Source organism: Canis lupus, chromosome 20 (assembly GCF_048164855.1).
Source record: "Canis lupus baileyi chromosome 20, mCanLup2.hap1, whole genome shotgun sequence".
NCBI lineage: Eukaryota > Metazoa > Chordata > Mammalia > Carnivora > Canidae > Canis > Canis lupus.
Genome location: NC_132857.1, coordinates 58,414,005 through 58,432,759, shown reverse-complemented (window position 1 = coordinate 58,432,759; position 18,755 = coordinate 58,414,005). Strand labels below are relative to the sequence as shown.

General features: G+C 40.2%; 1 protein-coding gene across 6 annotated transcripts in view; it reads left to right on the top strand.

Moving 5' to 3' along the window:
• STAM2 (signal transducing adaptor molecule 2) overlaps positions 1 to 18,755 on the top strand; it is a 44,942-nt gene that overhangs the window by 366 nt on the left and 25,821 nt on the right. For 2 of the 6 annotated variants that reach the window (XM_072789220.1, XM_072789219.1), the window contains exons 2-5: positions 16,169 to 16,253; positions 17,158 to 17,233; positions 17,348 to 17,446; positions 18,362 to 18,508. In XM_072789220.1, coding sequence (XP_072645321.1) covers positions 16,216 to 16,253; positions 17,158 to 17,233; positions 17,348 to 17,446; positions 18,362 to 18,508 — 360 coding nt within the window. In that variant the 5' untranslated portion in view covers positions 16,169 to 16,215. Of the gene's footprint in view, positions 1 to 188; positions 350 to 1,792; positions 1,961 to 15,479; positions 15,499 to 16,168; positions 16,254 to 17,157; positions 17,234 to 17,347; positions 17,447 to 18,361; positions 18,509 to 18,755 lie in introns of those variants that run through there. The other 4 variants (XM_072789217.1, XM_072789216.1, XM_072789214.1 and 1 more) reach the window with 4 other exon arrangements.

Here is an 18,755-nt window from a genome sequence, read left to right as displayed (position 1 = left end):
GCGGGGGCGCCGGGGGCGCTCGGAGGGTCCGCGGGCCGGCGGGCGCTGCTCCCGCGAGGGGGCGCGGGCCGGAGCGCAGGCCCGGGGCTGGCCCGTCAGGCGGGCGCCGGGCCGCTGCGGGGCGGAAGTGCGCGGCGGAAGTGCGCGGCGGAAGTGCGCGGCGGGGGCGGAGCCGGAGCGGGGGCCGGAGCCGAGCCGAGCCGTCTAGGAAGCGGCGGCCGCGGCCACCCCGCCCGGAGCAGGCGCCGCGCCTCGGCCGGACCGCGGAGGCTCGGGGTCGGGTCGGGGCCGCGCCCGGGCGGCGGCAGGATGCCCCTGTTCGCGGCCAACCCCTTCGAGCAGGACGTGGGTAGGTGGCGGGCGCGGCTGCCGGAGGCCTGGGTCCCGGCCTGGGCCCGGGATAAGTCGCTAAAACCTTTCGACGACGACGACGACGACGGGGGGGGGGGGCTGCGAGCGCCTCGTCCGCCCCGTGGAGGGAGCCGCGGACCGTCGGGCTCTCGGGACTTGAATCCGCTTTTCCTCTGTAAACAGCCCCGCGGGAGGATCAAGTGGCGGGAGCGGTTGTCACTCGGGGCGCCGGGACCCGGGAGTGCGCTCGCCTGCGGTCGTGGCCCGTTCATTGCCCTTTGGGACTCACTCGCGTGCTTAGCACCATTCCCGGCTGCTTTTTTTTTTTTCTCTTTTTTTTTTTCTCTTTTTTTTTGGGGGGGGGCGCGTCGTGTCATTCTTGTGTTGGCCTCGTCGTTCAGTGCGCGAGCCTCGGATGGTCCCGGCGCGGCTGTCGAGCTGACCCCGGGGTCCGCGGTGTCGGGCCCCGCAGGAGGCGGGGCGCGGGGCACAGGGCGGCGGGCCCGGAGCCGCAGGCCGTGCACATCCCGTCCCCCCCGGAGGGCCCACGGGGGTCCCGGCGCAGGCTTCCTCTGGAAGGTGACGTCCTCCTCTCGCTCTTTCCTCAGTGGAGACACAGAGACGCAGAGACGCAGGCGGAGGGAGCAGCAGGCTCCGCGCGGGGCCCCGACGCAGGACTCGATCCCAGGACCCCGGGGTCACGCCCTGGGCCGCGGGCACACGCGCGCCCCCGAGCCCCCGGCCGCCCCTAGCCGGGCTGCCCACACGGAGGAGCCGCGTCCCGCCGTGTGTATGAGGAGGTCACCCCGCGACTAAGGGGGATGGGGCTGAGGCCACGTTGCGCTCCCGCAGTCTCGCTGGCGGCCGAGCGCTGCTGCCTGACGTCACCGCGCGGGGAAGAGGCCCCCGCCTCGGGCCCCGGGGAAACGCGGTGCTGGGCCCGTGTCCGCAGACGCGTCGCACCTGGTGCTGGCCCGTGAGGGGCGGGGGACCCCGGCAGGTGCGTCTCTCTGCTGGGAGTCCGATCCTGCAAACCCCGGAGGGTGCGCTAGCCGTGGCGGCGTCAGAGCTCCTTAAATATATATACATACGTCTTTTTAAAGATTTTATTTATTTATTCAGAGAGACAGAGAGGCAGAGGGAGAAGCAGGCTCCATCCCCGGGCTCCAGGATCACACCCTGGGCTGAAGGCAGGCGCTCAACCGCTGGGCCACCCGGGCTGTCCAAATATTTTATTTGATTTCTTCAAATCTGGATTTTTGTTGTGCTGGATAAAATTCCTTTCAAGCGCTCGGTCAAAAAAAAAAAAAAAAAGGAAAATATATCCACACACGTCCCGCCGTCCTCTACCTCCAGGTGTGAGAGTGGCCTGCCGGGTTCTTGCGGGGTTCTTGCGGGGCAGCCGTGCCCAGAGGTGTCCAAGAGGAGGGCGTCCCTCCGAGGGAGGAGCCACAGCAGGAAGATGGAGCGATATTGTTAAAGGGAAGGTGGCACTTCCTTATGTTCTACACCAATTTTTCCAGTCTTACCGCGTTGCCTCCCAAGTCAGGACTTGTTCTCTCCCCAACTCTAGTTCTTGCACATCATTTTTCTCCCCCACTCAAGCCAGGTAACCTTTTATTTATTTATTTATTTTGTTCGCTTTCTGCCTTTGTGCCGTTTTCAATTTACTGATAGATAGCCTTTCTCTTTTTTTCAACGACCTTGGTATTGCCTTCCTAACAGTTTATGTCCCACAAAGCTGAGCTCCAATTCTACCTCCGTAAATGACACAGTGGACTGAAGTGGGCACTTTTATCTTGAAAGGAGACTTTGGGGGATCCCTGGGTGGCTCAGCGGCTTAGCGCCACCTTGGCCCAGGGCGCATGACCCCTGGGTCTCAGGATTGAGTCCCACGTCGGGCTCCCCACATGGAGCCTGCTTCTCCCTCTGCCTGTGTCTCTGCCTCTCTCTCTCTCTCTGTCCTCTCATGAATAAGTGATTAAAATCTTTTAAAAAAAATGAAAGGAGGCTTTTTTTTTAAAGATTTTATTTATTTGAGAGTGAAAGAGCTTGAGTGGGGGCTGGGAGGGGGGAGGTTAGAGGGAGAGGGAGAAGCAGACTCCCCACAGAACAGGGCACCCAGCTCGGGGCTCAATCCCTGGACCCCAGGGTCATGACCAGAGCAGGAGGCAGATTCTTAAATGACTGAACCACCCAGATGCCCCTAGACTTTTTTTTTTTTTTTAAGATATATATTTATATATTTGAGAGAGAGAGAGCGCACACACATGGGAGAGCAGTGGTGGGGGTTGAGAGGGCGGAGGAGCAGGCGAAGAGAGAGAGAACTCAAAGCAGGCTCCATACCCAGTGCAGAGCCAAGCCAGGGGGCTCGATCTCACAACCTGGGGATCATGGCCTGAGCTGAAATCAAGGGTTGGAGGCTTAACCAGCTGAGCCACCCAGGCGCCCCCGAAAGGAGACTTTTTAAGTGAAATCTGAATTTCCAGGCCTTTGGTCCTGGAATTTTTTCTCCAGTGAAATTTTATCAAATGCTTACTAGCGACATCTTGCTGGCTCAGTCTGGAGTGTGTGACTCTTGATCTAGGTCCTGAGTCTAAACCTAGGGTGGGTGTAGAGCTTACTTGAAGCAAGCATGCATGTGCACACACACACCTAAATAAAAAGTAAAACGCTTACATAAAAATACTGATAGCGCTCCTACAATACAATTTACTTAATATGTTCAGGTTTATAACATTTACATACTTGTTTTTTATTTTTTTATTTTTTTTTTACATTTACATACTTGTTAAGGCAGATCTTGAACGCAATGAGGTTGATATAATCTTTGCAAAAAATTACAATTAAATTTTTTGGTTATGGATGAGAAAGATCACTTTAACAGCTAATTTCTGTATTTTGTTTACAGCCTTAGGCCTTCAGATACTTAAAATTCTTAATTGATGTATTTTAGCATAAAGTACAGGATGTGACACACAGGCCTTTTACTGTCAGCCAGCTCTGTCAAGCCTAATATCTGGCCACACTTTGTTTTTTATTTTAAGAAAACATTCAAGACAGAGTTGAGATTCTTTGGTATACTTAGCAGCTACCTAATCCTATTTTTTCCTCCTTTCTCAGATTTAAACACTCTCCAAAAAGATATGAGTGTATTTTATAAATGATACACACACATATATACGGGGTATTGTTTTGCCTGCTTTTAAACTTCCTAAAAATAGTGTCATTGTCATTTGTATATTGTCACTCACCATTTTGTGAATTATTGCTGATATTTGTAGCTCTAGTTCATTAATTTTAACACTTGTGTGGTATTCCACTGTATGAATATACAGTCTCCTGTTGATGGGCATGAAGTTTTTGCCAGGTTTTTGCCACAGACAACAGTGCAGTGGATGTTTTTAGTGATATTTTAGTTTATGTGAGAGATTCTCTAGGGATTGTATCTTGAAGGAGAATTCCTTATTTAAAGATAGTGCAAACTTGCAGAATATTAGTGCAGAACTGCCTTTCCAAGTGCTTGTGGGGAATTTTACTCCCACCAGCAGTGGCAGTGAGGTTCATTCTTGTTCCACATTCTTAGGAACACTGGGTATTATATTTTTAGATCTCTGCCAGTTTGATGGGAGTGAAATAGGGCAGTGTTTTCATTTCAACTTCATTGCTAGTAAAATGGAGCATCTTCTCATTTCTTGGCTAATCTCTTTTCTTTTTCTGAATTTACCCGGTTGTTAATTTTACTTATTCTATTGGATTATTTTGTTTTACTGAGTTTTAGAGTTCCATGTATGTACATCCTTTGTTGCTTTTTACTTTCTGATGTCTGTTATTAAGAAAATTTAAGTTTTATTTTAAAAAATTTTTATTATTATTATTTTATTTATGATAGTCACACAGAGAGAGAGAGAGAGAGAGAGAGAGGCAAAGACACAGGCAGAGGGAGAAGCAGGCTCCATGCACCGGGAGCCCGACGTGGGATTCGATCCCGGGTCTCCAGGATCGTGCCCTGGGCCAAAGGCAGGCGCCAAACCGCTGCGCCACCCAGGGATCCCGAAAATTTAAGTTTTAAATCGTTGGTACTGTCTCCCTTGATTTCATTTTTCTTGTTTGAAGAAAGCCTTCTCTACCCTGAGGTTATAACGATCTTGCCATATTTTTTTCTGAAGGTTTTTTAGAGTTTTGATTTTCACAGGTAGGTCTTTCATCTACCAGGACTTGATCTTTGTGTAGGATCTGAGGAGGAATTTGATTGGATAATCAGCTGTAGTAGATAATAATCTGTTGTCTGATCACTACTGAATCGTCTGTCCTTCCCCCTGATTCTGAGACACTCTCCTCCATATAGTACATTTCTTATATGAGAACCGTGTCCCTGCTTGGTCCTTCTACACTGTTCTCTGTTCTGCCACCAGTAACCACAGTGAAATGTCGGCGTCCTTGGGCAAGTTCCCCTGTCTTGTTTCTCTTCATTTTCATAGTCTTAGCTGGTTTTGGACTTAGTTCTTTCATATGGTTTTATGATCAGGGTAGTATAATCATAAAAAGGAATATTGTTTATGCTCTTTTAGCATTTAAGAGAAAAGGCATTGTAATTTATATTTTTGTTTCATGTGAATTGATGATGTTGATAATTAAAAATAGATATTTTTATTCCTTATAATTAGTTCTAAGCTTATTTCGATTATAGTTTGAAAGTAAGGCAAGAGGGTGAGGTTTTTTCTACAAGTAAATATGCAACATAATACTATAGCAGTGTTCTTTGGTAGATGTGTCTCTATGCTGCGTTTTTTGTTTAAATGAAAGAACTTTAAAGGTATGTTGAGTGTTGGGACGCCCGGGTGGCTCAAATGGTTGAGCATCTGTCTTCAGCCCAGAGCGTTATCCTGGGGACTCGGGATCTAGTCCCACGTTGGGCTCCCTGCAACATAATACTATAGCAGTGTTCTTTGGTAGATGTGTCTCTATGCTGCGTTTTTTGTTTAAATGAAAGAACTTTAAAGGTATGTTGAGTGTTGGGACGCCCGGGTGGCTCAAATGGTTGAGCATCTGTCTTCAGCCCAGAGCGTTATCCTGGGGACTCGGGATCTAGTCCCACGTTGGGCTCCCTGCATGGAGCCAGTTCTCCCTGTGCCTGTGTCTCTGCCTCTCTCTGCGTGTCATTCATGAATAAATAAAGAAAATCTTAAAAATAAAAAGAAAAAAGTGTTTTGAGTGTTAAAAGACTAGACCTTGTTGGTAGTATATTCTATAGAATTCCAAACTCCAGAAACTTGACAACTGATAATTCAATAATCAGTTACCTAGATATCAAAATAAAACTTAAGGATATGTAATTTTTTGGAAATCTCCTGTTATGTTTTTTTTTTCTTTCCTTGGTTGCCTTGTGTCCCCCAGATCTAACCTTTTCCCTCTCCGCCCCTTTTGGTTTTTCACTTTGTCTTTTACAAAGTTTTTTTTTTTTTTTTTTTTTTTAAGATTTTATTTATTCGTTTGAGAGAGAGGGCACAAGTTGGGGAGAGGGGCAGGCAGACTTCCTGCTGAGCAGGGAGCCTGATTTGGGGCTCAATCCTGGGACTCCCAGGATGCCGAGATCACGACCAAAGCCCACCACCCAGGCCAAAGGCAAACACTCAACCTGCACCCCTGTCTTTTATAAAATTTTAAAAAATATTTTTGCTCATAGTCTTCTTTCCTATTTCAGTTATCTGTCAATCAGCAACATTTGTTAAATCCCAGTGGTGAGAATATTGTTTCTAGGAACCTGAGACATTTTGGTATTGGTCATCCTTTTATCCTTTCCTTTTTAGGACTCAAGTTCACATTGGCTTATTGGCATATTCAGGTCTTCTTTTGGAATAACAAATCTTGCTCCCATCTTTCAGACTACCCTTAATATTATTTTTTAAATTTTACTTAAATTCTAGTCATTAGCCAACAGTGCAGTATTGGTTTCAGTAGTAGAATTCAGTGATTCATGACTTACATACCACGTGCAGTGCTCGTCACAAGGGCACTCCTTAATGCCCATCACTCATCTAGGCCGTCCGCCACCCACCTACCTACATCAATCTTCAGCTCGTCCTCTGTAGTTAAGAGTCTCTTATGGTTTGTTTCCCCCTTTTCCCCTCTTTCCATATGCTCATCTCTTTTGTTTCTGAAAGTCCACATATGAGTGAAATCATATATTTGTCTTTCTAACATTTTTTTAATGGACCTATAACTGCTGATACCTGAAGGATAAGTACCTCTCCTATGACACTCTGTGGAACATTTAATATTTCTTTACCACTGAGACTTGTTTGTGACAGCTATCACTGTCCCATTCAAGGAAGATTTTCTTTAGTTTCTTCTAATTTTTTTTAAAAGATTTTATTTATTTATTCATGAGAGACAGAGAGAGGCAGAGACACAGGCAGAGGGAGAAGCAGGCTCCATGCAGGGAGGTTGATGCGGGACTTGATCCCAGGACCCCAGGACCATGTCCTGAACCAAAGGTAGACACTTGGCTGCTGAGCCCCCCAGGCACCTCCCTTTTGCCTTTTTTTTTCTTTTGCCTTTTTAATAGATGGTTTACAGTGTTACAAGGCAGTAAAATATGATTTTGGTGTGGTTTTTCCCCTCCTTCCTAACTGTCCTCCGCGCCCCGCCAAAATACTAGTGGTGATTTGTGAAATCAAAAGTGTCAGTCTTGGGATCCCTGGGTGGCTCGGTGGTTGAGTGTCTGCCTTCAGCCCGGGGCGTGACCCTGGGGACCCGGAATCGAGTCCCACGTCCGGCTCCTTGCATGGAGCCTGCTTCTCCCTCTGCCTATGTCTCTGCCTTTCTCTGTGTCTCCTATGAATAAATACATAAAAATTTAAAAAAATGTCAGTCACTCTTCTGTACTCTATCAGATCAAGAAGCTCTTACATATATTCTATTTTTTGATGATGTGGATGCAGATTAGATGATATTAAATTATCCTTTCCTTATGCAAGACTTGACTTTGCATTTGTCCTATTCAGTATGTTTAAGGTGTTTGTACATAGGGAAACTGAAAACTAACTTGTTGGGGGAGAGTTACTTTAGCAGTTTGAACAAGATTGCACTCAAGCAGCGGTTTGTTTAACATTCAAACTGGGGAGGATACCTGGAGTCAGGTGCCCCAGATTGAAGTTCTTGTTTTACTACTTTCTAGCTGTTTGACCTTGTGCTACTTTCTGTGTCTGTTTCCTTGTCTGTAGCATGGGGAATCTTTACTTCCTTTGTTTGAGGTGTAAGTGGTTTAGCACATATAAAATATTTTGAAACTATTAATTAAATTATTACCTACCATTTAGTACTCAGAGCTATAAGTTGGTTTTCATTTTAGAAGATAATGAACAGGGCAGCCCGGGTGGCTCAGCAGTTTAGCGCCACCTTCGGTCCAGGGTGTGATCCTGGAGACCCGGGATCGAGTCCCTGTGTGGAGCCTGCTTCTCCCTCTGCCTGTGTCCCTGCCTCTCTCTCTCTCTCTGTGTCTCTATGAATAAATAAATAAAAATCTTAAAAAAAAAAAAGATAATGAACACTAAAAAAAAAAAAAAAAGACCATGAACAGTATATTTTAGGGTAGAATTTATATTACTGCTTTCCCCGGAGTAAACTGAAGATTCACATCAATGAAATACACCCAAACAAATCAAAATATTGAGGAGGGAGGAGTAAATGAGAAAATGTATGTTAAACCCAGGTATTCTAGAATGCCAAGTTTGGTGGTTATTGAAGTCAGAGAAAGAGGTGAAATATTTATAATCTATCAGATTGAAATTTTGGGTATAAATATTTTAGTCTAAATTTACACAAAAATTGTGTGTTCTAGAAATTAATATGTCATGATTTTAATCATTAAACATGTATGACTTATTTATAAGCTAGAAAGAATTGGTTCTCCTGCATTATCAATAATTATTTAGTTTATAATGAATTGGTTCAAAGAAAGAACATTTTTATATCTTTAGTAAAAGCTGTCAGCTGTGGTTTCCTGTTAGATACCGAAAATGAATTCTATTCATTTACTTACTTTCCATTTTCTAGTTTATTTCTTCTATTGAAAAATTTTTTTCCCAATTTTCTCCTATGTTCCTATTATGATTTTAAGGTGTAAAAATAATTGGTCTTTTTCTTATTAATACATAAAAGACAATTTTTCCTCTAAGAGCTAAGCATTGCTTTACTTATATCCCAAGATACTGATATGTTGTATACTAATTATAACAAATTTTTATGTTTCCCTCTTATAATCTCAATTATTTATACGCCCTCATTGTTAATTTCCATGTAATTGGGTATTATACTGGGTCTAATTTTAAAAACATGTATATATTTTTTTTTTTTTTAAACATGTATATTTTTAAATAGAACATACGATGTATATTGTCCTGGATTACTTCCAGGTTTTGATAGTTCCATGCACATTTGAGGAAAGATTTATTTGTTTATTTTAAAGATTTTATTTATTTATTCATGAGAGAGAGAGAGGCAGAGACACAGGCAGAGGAAGAAGCAGGCTCTATGCAAGGAGCCCGATGCGGGACTCGATCCTGGGACCCTGGGGTCACGCCCTGAGCTGAAGGCAGAGGTTCAACCGCTGAGCCATCTGGGAGCCCCTGAGGGAAGATTTAAACTCTGCTCTAATGTATAGATAATCCTCACTTTATATAGTTCCCATATGCATAATTTTAGTTATCGTGTTTCAGTTAAATAACCCCAAATCCCCAATAAGAAGCTTTGTGATACTCTATAGAACCCAGCCAAGCCTACCTAGATTTTGACTGTAGAACTATGAGCTGATAATAGGTGGTGTTTTAATCTACTAACTTGGAGTAATTTGTTACATTGCAAGTTTTTTAAAAAGTTAATATACTGAGACTATTCATGTTCAGTTAAAAAAAATTTTTTTTTAGATTTTTTATTTATTCATGAGAGACACACAGAGAGAGAGGCAGAGACACAGGCAGAGGGAGAAGCAGGCTCTATGCAGGGAGCCTGACGTGGGACTCGATCCTGGGACCCCAGGGTCACACCCTGGGCCAAAGGCAGATGCTAAACTGCTGAGCCACCTGGGCTGCCCAAGAAATTTTTTTTATTCTTCAAATTAGGTAACTGCTATTGATTTTTCTTCACGTTCATTGTTTCTGCAGTCTCCATGCTCTTAAGCCCCATCTAGTGAATTTTTTTAGTTGGTAATCACACTTTTTAGTTCTAGAAATTCTAATTTTATAGTTTCCTTTTCGCTGCTGAGCACTCACCATCTACTGACTTACTATGACCACTTTTTGCTTTAAGTTCTTGATAATACCTGCTATAAATTACCTCTTTTTTTTTTTTGCTAATTCTGATATTTGAATTATGCTATTATCCTTTTTTATTGATTACTCTTATTTTGATTATGGGATTTTTTTTTTGTATAGTGGTAAGTTTTTATATTATGTTGTTCGCTCCGATTATTCTTTGTAAGGAGGTGAAATTATGTTGTCTTCCTTTAAAGAGTGTTGAATTTTGTTCTGTCACATAATTATAATATGGGAGAATCTTTTAAGGTTTTTGTTAGGCTTGGTTTTCTTTATGAGGCAGGCCTATTTTGATATGGAAATTACAGGGGACCCTTATTCTCTTTGGTATTTCAGTTGAATGCTGAAATGTTCTCTCTGCCCTAGTTGGGTGGAGTATTAGTCCACTTGGGCTTTCATACCAAAATACGTCGGGCTAGGTGAATTCAACAACAAATAGATTTTCTTACGGTTCTAGAGACTGGAAGTCCAAGTGCAAGGCCCCAGGACAGTTGGTGTCTGGTGAAATGTCCCCTCCCTCGGGTTGCAGATGGTGGCCTTCTCATCGGGTGCTCACACGACCTCTCCTTTGTGCTTGTATGGGGGGGGATAGTACGGTACCGTGAGCTCTGTGTTGGCTCATCTCACCAGGATACTAATCCGATTGGGTCAGAGACCCATCCTTAGGACCTCCTTTAACCTCTAGAGGCTCAGTCTCCAAATTCAGCAGCACTGTGGGTTGAGTCTTGAGTATCTAAATTTTGTGAGGATACAAACATTCAGTCCATAGTAAGCAGGAACTGCCAAGACTCCCTGAACTGCCGAACCTTTCAGCCTCATGGGTGATCTCTGCTCGACTTCACGCACGGAGACTCTCGGGTAGCCCAGCCCTTGACCCATGGACCCAGTTAAAGCCCAGAAATTTGGTCTTTTTTACCCTCAGCTGCTCTGCTTGGGCTAGTTCTCCTTGTGGTGGGACAAGCAAAAGCTGGGGCCATCGTGAGGCCTTCCTAGTTCCCTTCCCTCAAGGATCTCAGATCTGCGCCGCCTTACTCATTTCCTGAAAACAGTCGCCTCATTTATTGTGGCCTGTTCCGTACTTGGTTTTGGTAGAACAACAAATCTGGTAGCAGATACTCTGCCGTGGTTGGAAGCAGACCAGTCATGGGTTTTTTTTTCCAAACATAGTAGGAGGAGTATTACAGATGTCTTATGAGTATTTTTCTTTTATATAATTAAATTTTAAAAATTATTGGTAGGGCCTGTTTCGTTAAAAGTTTTATGGGTAGACTTGAATTCTTTTTAAAGTTGTATGTTGAACACAATGCACTGTGTAGAGGGGGTGCCTTTTTAATTTTTTATAGTTATTGATGGATTGAATATGATATTGTTAGAATCCTTGTGAAATATTTCAGTGTATTTGAGGCTCTTTATGTGCAGTAATCAAAACCTGGTGATGAAACGTTATGACTTACACCCACCAAACCCTGGAAATTTAGCATTGAAGCCCCAGGAGGCCTTTTTAAACTCTCTCCCCCCTCTATGCATCTGACACAGGATAATGTGAGGTATGGTCCCAACACTGGGCAAAGTGACAATGCTATACAAGAATGGTTCCTTAATTATAATATTTAAAATTTTTTCCAGGAGTTTAAAATACTCCTGAGTACATAATTTAACTGTTACTTAGTTCACTTGAAAAATGAAATCCTTTTTGGCAGGCCATTATAAAGTCTTCAGATTTTATACTTTTTTAAAAGAGTAATTGTGAGTCCTATATTTGTAGAGCATAAAGTATGCTGGATAGAGTATTCAAATCAGGATTTTTCCATTTTTATAAAAATTAAATCAAGTAAAAATATGGTTTGGATATTTTTGAAATTGTTGGAAGTGTTTTTGGTAGGTATTAAATAGGCCTCACATTTAATTGTGTATCACAGACTGAATTTGAAAAAGTAATCATTAAAAGTTGAGTTTTATCAGTAATAGGTTATTAGATGTTCTAAAGTCAGATTCAGCTCTTTGTACTCATGCATATGTGTACTGAGAAAATTTAGTAAGTGATGATACTGGCTCCTCATATTAAAGAGGAATTGATTCTTGATGTTGGAACTACCAACAAATAATCAGTAATTTTTTTTTTATCCCTGCTTCATTCCATGTGCCAAATGAAATTCCAGAAGGACTAAAGATTTACATTTGAAAGAGAAATAATACATATATATACAAAAGATAATATAGTTGAACATGTAATCATCAGGTAGTTGTAAACACTGTACCAGATAATACTATAGAAGGAAAGGATGATAGATCTGTGTAACAAAAGCAAAACCCTATCAAAAAAAAAAAAAAAAGGAACTTAAAAAGCAAAGAGAAAAGATGAGCATGAAGCTGGCAAGTCATATATAATACATCTGATTTGCTCTTCAGACTGCAGATCAAAGTTACCTCTATAGCACAGCACAGGAATCCCTTTGCTTCCCTCTTCAGACATTTCCTTCCCCACTTACCTTGTCCCTTGAGACGCCTTTGGGGTTGAGACTCCCAAAGGTATTGTCATTCCTCTTCAGTAAACAAACGGAACTGGAACCTCATAAAACCCACTAGTGCTATTGCTGTGTATTTCCACATGATGTTGCTAGTGAAGTTTGATCCTTTGCAGTCCCTTTAGATGTTTGCTCAGCAAACTTGCTGGCCCAGAAGCTCTACTGGTCCAAAACTTTATACAGACTTTAGTGAGACCACATTGGGCATCATTGTGCTCAGGGTAATAGGATATGGAGGAGCAACCAGCATCATTCATTTATTCATCAAACCACTGTTTACTTGAGTACCTACTGTGTGCTTCAGTTACTGGTTTATGCACTGGAAATAATAATAGTGAACAAAACATAAAATTCCTGCCATCATGGAGCTTACATTGATTCTGGGGGCTGAGGAGAAGACAGTGGAGCAGAAACCTCCAATAGACAAGATTTACACTATGCAATATCTGCAGAAGGGCCTCTGCATGAATTCTGACCTCTTTTATTTTTTAAAAATTTTAAAAGATTTTATTTATTTGAGAAACAGAGAGGCAGAGACACAGGCAGAGGGAGAATCAGGCAGAGAGAGAAGCAGGCTCCATGCAGGGAGCCCGACACGGGACTTGATCCTGGGTCTCCAGGATCATGCCCTGGGCTTAAGGCGGAGCTAAACCGCTGAGACACCTGGGCTGCCCAAATTCTGACCTCTTTTAATTGTTTTATATTTACTCTGTGGGGCATCAATATGAGTGGTACCAGTGAGTATAACAGAGACACTGAGTGGATTTAAAATCACAATGCGTTGATAACTTCTCATGAGCTTGCTATGGTACTCTGTGGCCACTCTGTATATAATGGTATACAGTTATTAAGAAATATTGGTATAGGTATATATTTATGAATATAGAGAGATTGTTTATATAAGTGGAAATGCAGGTTGGCAGATTATACATTTAGTATGATCACAAGTATTAGTGGGAAATACTTTTTCTTTACTTCTGAGGTTTCCTTTTTTTTTTTTTGGTAAAGATTTTATTTATTCATGTGAATACACAGAGAGGAGAGAGAGATTGAGAGAGAGAGAGAGAGAGAGAGGCAGAGACACAGGCAGAGGGAGAAGCAGGCTCCATGCAGGGAGCCCGACGTGGGACTCGATCCTGGGTCTCCAGGATCAGGCCCTGGGCTGAAGGCAGCACTAAACCGCTGAGCCACCCGGGCTGCCCTGAGGTTTCCTTCTTAAGAAGAGAGTTCTGTTAGTGTCGGCCTGAGTCTGCTCTTGCTCCTTTAAGTCACTTCATCCTTGATGTAATGACTTATCTGATTGGTAAATTTGAGAATAGTTGGCCTTATGGATGTGCTTCGTTGATGTGTAGGAGCTAGCTAGTTTTCCCACAGCAGCCGATGAGTCATGTTTTGTCTCCTCCTAAATGGTATAAGCTATGCAGGGGCTTACCCCTGCCGGGGGGAGAGGGGACAGAGACCGCTCCCCCAGCAGTGGTAAGCCCCTGTCTGTGCTGGCATGCGCAGCTCTGAGGTTAACCATCAGCAGGCCCATTTGTCTAGTACACCTACCTCTTCTATTAGCACTAGCAGGGATTCTGTATTTGTTTTCTCAACTTGTTCATGACTTTGGCGGGGAAGGAGTTACCAGCTTTTACATGCTCTCTTTGGAAGTGCCTCATACTTATGACTCTATTTTATTTAGTTTTACATATATTTTTAGTATTTTTCCATATACATGTAGAAAAAAGTCTGGAAAGAAAAGCATCATAGTTTCAAAAGAGATTGGTAGAATTAATTTTTTTCCTCATCTATACTTTTAAGTTCACTGAATTTATTAGATATGTAACTAAGAAATAGTTAAGTATTTTAAACCTCTAAAATATACAGTGTAGCCTGACTTCCCATGTAGAAGAAGGAATCATCTTTGTACAAGGGAAAAACTAGACCTGAGTAGATATGTTTCCACCTCATAGCATGGTGCTTGAGTCTAGAACTTATGGTAGGCAAAAACAGATTACTTTTCTGAAACCTATGGCTTGTCATTTCAACACGTATGTCACCAATAATGGCTTTCCATCCATTAATAGTGTGAAGCAATTTGCATGGTTTTTAAAAGTGAGTTCCTGTATTTAACTGAGGTTAAGTGGATTCTGTATTTCTCTTTCCTCTTTGCTGAGTTTGCTAAACCTGTTTATTTTTTTTGCTTCTTTTATTATCCCTTGCCTTTAAAAAAGGAACAGCTTAGATTTTTACCATCTTTCCTGCTTATCACTGTGATAGGCCTATATGAATATATAATACTCAGGTTTGGCCATATTTGAAATTATAGATCTATTAAAAGTAAAGAGATAAAGTGATGTTTTCAAAGTGGTAGTTTTTATATCCCCACTCCCCCCCATATTAGCAGAGAAAAAATATTTCTTGATTTCAAAATTTTATGAAAGTAGAGTAAAACTGCAACATAAATCAGTCATCATATTTTTACCGTGCTTTTAAAAAATTTACTTTAAAAATTTTTCAATTTCAATTATGAAATACTTAAGATTATAAGACATGCTGAGCATAAAATAAAGACTCTCTAGTATTCCATGCACAACTTAATAAACAAAACTTTATAAATACAAGTAAGCTGTGTACCCCGTCCTACCTCCAGTTTGATGTTTACCATTATTATGCATATGCTAATATTATTTTGTATTACCTATATAAATATCACTAAAGAATGTAGTGTATTTTTGAGTATTTTAAAACTTGATGTGAAACATTTATATAAAGTGAGAATGTAAAATTGAACAGCTGCTTTAGAAAACTATTTGCCAGTTCCTAAAAAAGTTAGGCAAACTCAGCACTTTTCTTAGGTAATATCAAAGTAAGACGTGTATATACCGCACAAAACTTGTACACAAATGTTCATAGCTGTGTTGCAATATTCACATTAGCCAAAAAGTTAAAAAAACAAACAAAATTGAACAACCGAATATTCAAGTGGTGAATGGATAAATAAAATGAGGTATATCTACAATGAAATATTCAGCAGTAAAATAACTGAAGTACTGATACATGCATTAACATGGGTGAACTTGAAACATTCTAATAAATAAACTAGTCACAAAAGACCATATGTTGTATGATTCTATTTATACGAGAAGTCCAGATTAGTCAAATTTATAGAAACGGGAGGCAAATTTGTGATTGCGGTGGAGGTTATGGGGGATGGGGGGACATTGGGCTGAGACTCCTAATGGGTATGGATTTCTTTTTAAGATAATGGTGACAGTTGCACAAGTCTGAATATATTAAAAAAGTCAAATTGTACATTTAAATGGGTGAGTTGTATTGGGATGTGAATTATATCTCAGTAAAGCTGTTTAGAAAGTTTATGTTAATGTTATATATTTTATTATTAGCTTTTTAAACTCAGTATAAACCAAATCATTATATTTTAGGATTTTTGTACATTTAGTTCTATATAACTGACTTTCACTTTCCACTCTCTGAATTTACTGTAATTTATTAATCATTTCCCTTTTTTGCTCTTTGAAAACAGTGCTTTTCTGAACAGTCTAATCCATATTTCCTTATGTGATGATGTATTTTTAGGTTCAACATGAGGTTGAACTCACAACCCTGACATAAGGGCCTGAGCTGGTATCAAGAGTTAGACATTTAACCACCTGAGCCACCAGGGTGCTCCAATGATGATACATTCTTAAGGCTTTCTTCCAAATTAGAATTTGGATAGGGTTATTGATGATTTGTAATTTCTTTAGTATTAACTATTTAGAAGACGTTTTATTGGTGTACATTGGAACATTTAATTCATATAGTTATATAATTTAAAGTTGAAAATAGTAAGAGTACTCTATCCTCTGAAGTTTTTCTGTGGTTCTTTTATATTTGGCCAAAGAACAGAGCTTCTTGACTACTGTGCCTTTCTTGGTATTTTATCATTAAGTGCAACATGTCCTAATTTTTGTGTATGCTTATATCTTACAGAAAAAGCTACAAATGAGTACAACACTACAGAAGATTGGAGTCTTATTATGGACATATGTGACAAAGTTGGAAGCACTCCTAATGGGTAAGATGTCCAATTATGCCCGGTGAATGTCTAGGAGCTTAATGACCTATGTCTCTCTTCCCAGTGTGACTTTGAAAGGAAAATGGGATTTTACTATTTACTTTTGGGGGACAAAAGTTAAGAGATCCTGGTGGCCCAATTTATGGGATTAATTTTATCCCAAAAGAACAATGGAAAAAGAGTTCAGCTGAAAACCTGAGATATATTAAAATACATAATTAAAACTTTGACCCAATAGTGACGCATGTTAACAATGAATAGACTAGTTATTTAGGGAATTCCCCTTTGACTTAGACATGGGTGGGAGTCTTTTAATAATGAAGTAGATAAATACAATAATGTAATACATAATACACTGAAGAAGCCCTTCAAAAAGATAAAGTGAATATAAAAAAGGGTGCTTTGAGGGCAGAATGCAACAATTAAGGTGAACTGATTATACTTTAGAAGACTGATGAAAGCATTTAACATTACAGCTTTTCCAAGTACCTTGATATATGTTTATTTTTACACCTTTTGAAGACTGTATATCTTACAATTTTTTTAAGATAAGAATTTTCTGTCTGAATCCTAAATCTGTCTTGAAGAAATGAGAAGATAATTTATGTGACATAGTTCTCTTGTGTTGATCTATTGGAAGTCATTTGGGTCTGATTCTGGAATATACAACCTTTGCAACAAGCTGCTCCTTTTTTGCAGTGTGTGTGTGGGGGGCTGTTCTGTAATTCTGTGAACAAAGTACTGCATGGAATCATTTTGCAGATTTATTCCTTTAATGAAGTAAAATTTGCAGGATTTTATTTTTAAATTTAAAGTTGATTCGCTAGTAGAATGCCTTACATTTTTAATGGTTAAGTTGAAATTCTGAATAAATACTTAATATTCTTCATTTTTTTCCCCTTAGAGCAAAAGATTGCCTAAAAGCCATAATGAAAAGGGTAAATCATAAGGTTCCTCATGTTGCTCTACAAGCATTAACTGTAAGTAAGAGTCATGTTATTATCTGACCCAAATTTTAAATGTGTATTTATTTCAGCAAATTAAGTAAGATAATATTTCAACATTTGTATATTGATTTTTATTTTAATTAATAGCTTCTTGGGGCTTGTGTGGCAAACTGTGGAAAGATATTTCATTTAGAAGTATGTTCCCGTGATTTTGCAACAGAAGTACGTGCTGTGATAAAAAATAAGGTAAATTTTAAAAAGAGAAGCAATTTAAGTCCTTAAAAAGTACATATACTGTGTGTCATTTTAACTATATATAGCATTAATAAAGTTGTATTATAAATGAAATCACTTTTAGCTAAGTTTGAAATGAGATAAACTTCCTCTTCTAAAACTTAGATGTTTTCATTTGTAGCACCAAGAACTGTTTTCCTTCCCAAAGCATGCATACTAGTGATAATAGCTAATCTTTATTTAGAGTTAGTAAGCAGTCACTGCTTTAAGGATTTTACATATATTGTCATGTTTAATGCTCTTAATAATCCTTAGAAGTTAGATTCTCTTGTCATTCCTATTTTATAAATGCAGAAGCTGAGGCTTAGAGGGAAGTTCAGTAACTTGCCCCAGGTCATGCAGCTAGTAAGTGACATAGCTAAAATTCAGATCCAGGTTTCCGAGTCCAGATTGACCACTATCCTGTACATTCACACTAGAGATGGCAAGCAAATTGGACCTTTATTTTAGAGCAGGATTGAGGGGTCTTCACAATAGGGTTGTTCTTAACTGATTTCTTTGAGATAGAAACTCTGAAGCTTCTGTTATTAGTGGCAAAAATCCAGGAATTTTAGTTTAGTCGATATAAAAAGTTTAATCTAATATTGAGCATATTAAGAAAACAGAACAAATAACCTCTGAATATAAAAGATCTGATGTCATTATAGTAAGAGTTAAAAATTGATGTTTAATAGGTAATTTTACTAGAAACAACTTTATCTTAAAAACAAAAATCGACATTTATCAAGCACTTATCTAGGCTAGGGATTGCTGGACTTTTGTTGATCTTTATATAATTAAAGAGAGAATTTGGGTGGTAATACTCTGTTAAATAATTCAAGTACTTTAACCACAGTTTTATTTCTTTCATTGCATCGCCCTTAAAAGGCTCATCCTAAAGTATGTGAAAAATTGAAATCTTTAATGGTGGAGTGGTCAGAAGAGTTTCAGAAGGATCCTCAGTTTAGTCTAATATCTGCAACTATTAAATCTATGAAAGAAGAAGGGATTACTTTTCCTCCAGCAGGTTCTCAGGTACGAGATTCATGTAGATCCATGATTTACCTTACACTATTTTGTTACACTATTTTGAGGGTATGTATCTTATATAAAAGCTAGGCAAGGTCTATCTTAATCATCCTTTCCCACCTCTACTTTCCAGGTGCCTGAGATAGCGCCTTATATTTAGTAGGTGTTCTAATTCTTGAGTGAATTTCTTCTACATATCAGAACTTTGAGAAGTGAATCAGCCATAAATAATCTGATGCTACTCTAAGTCTAG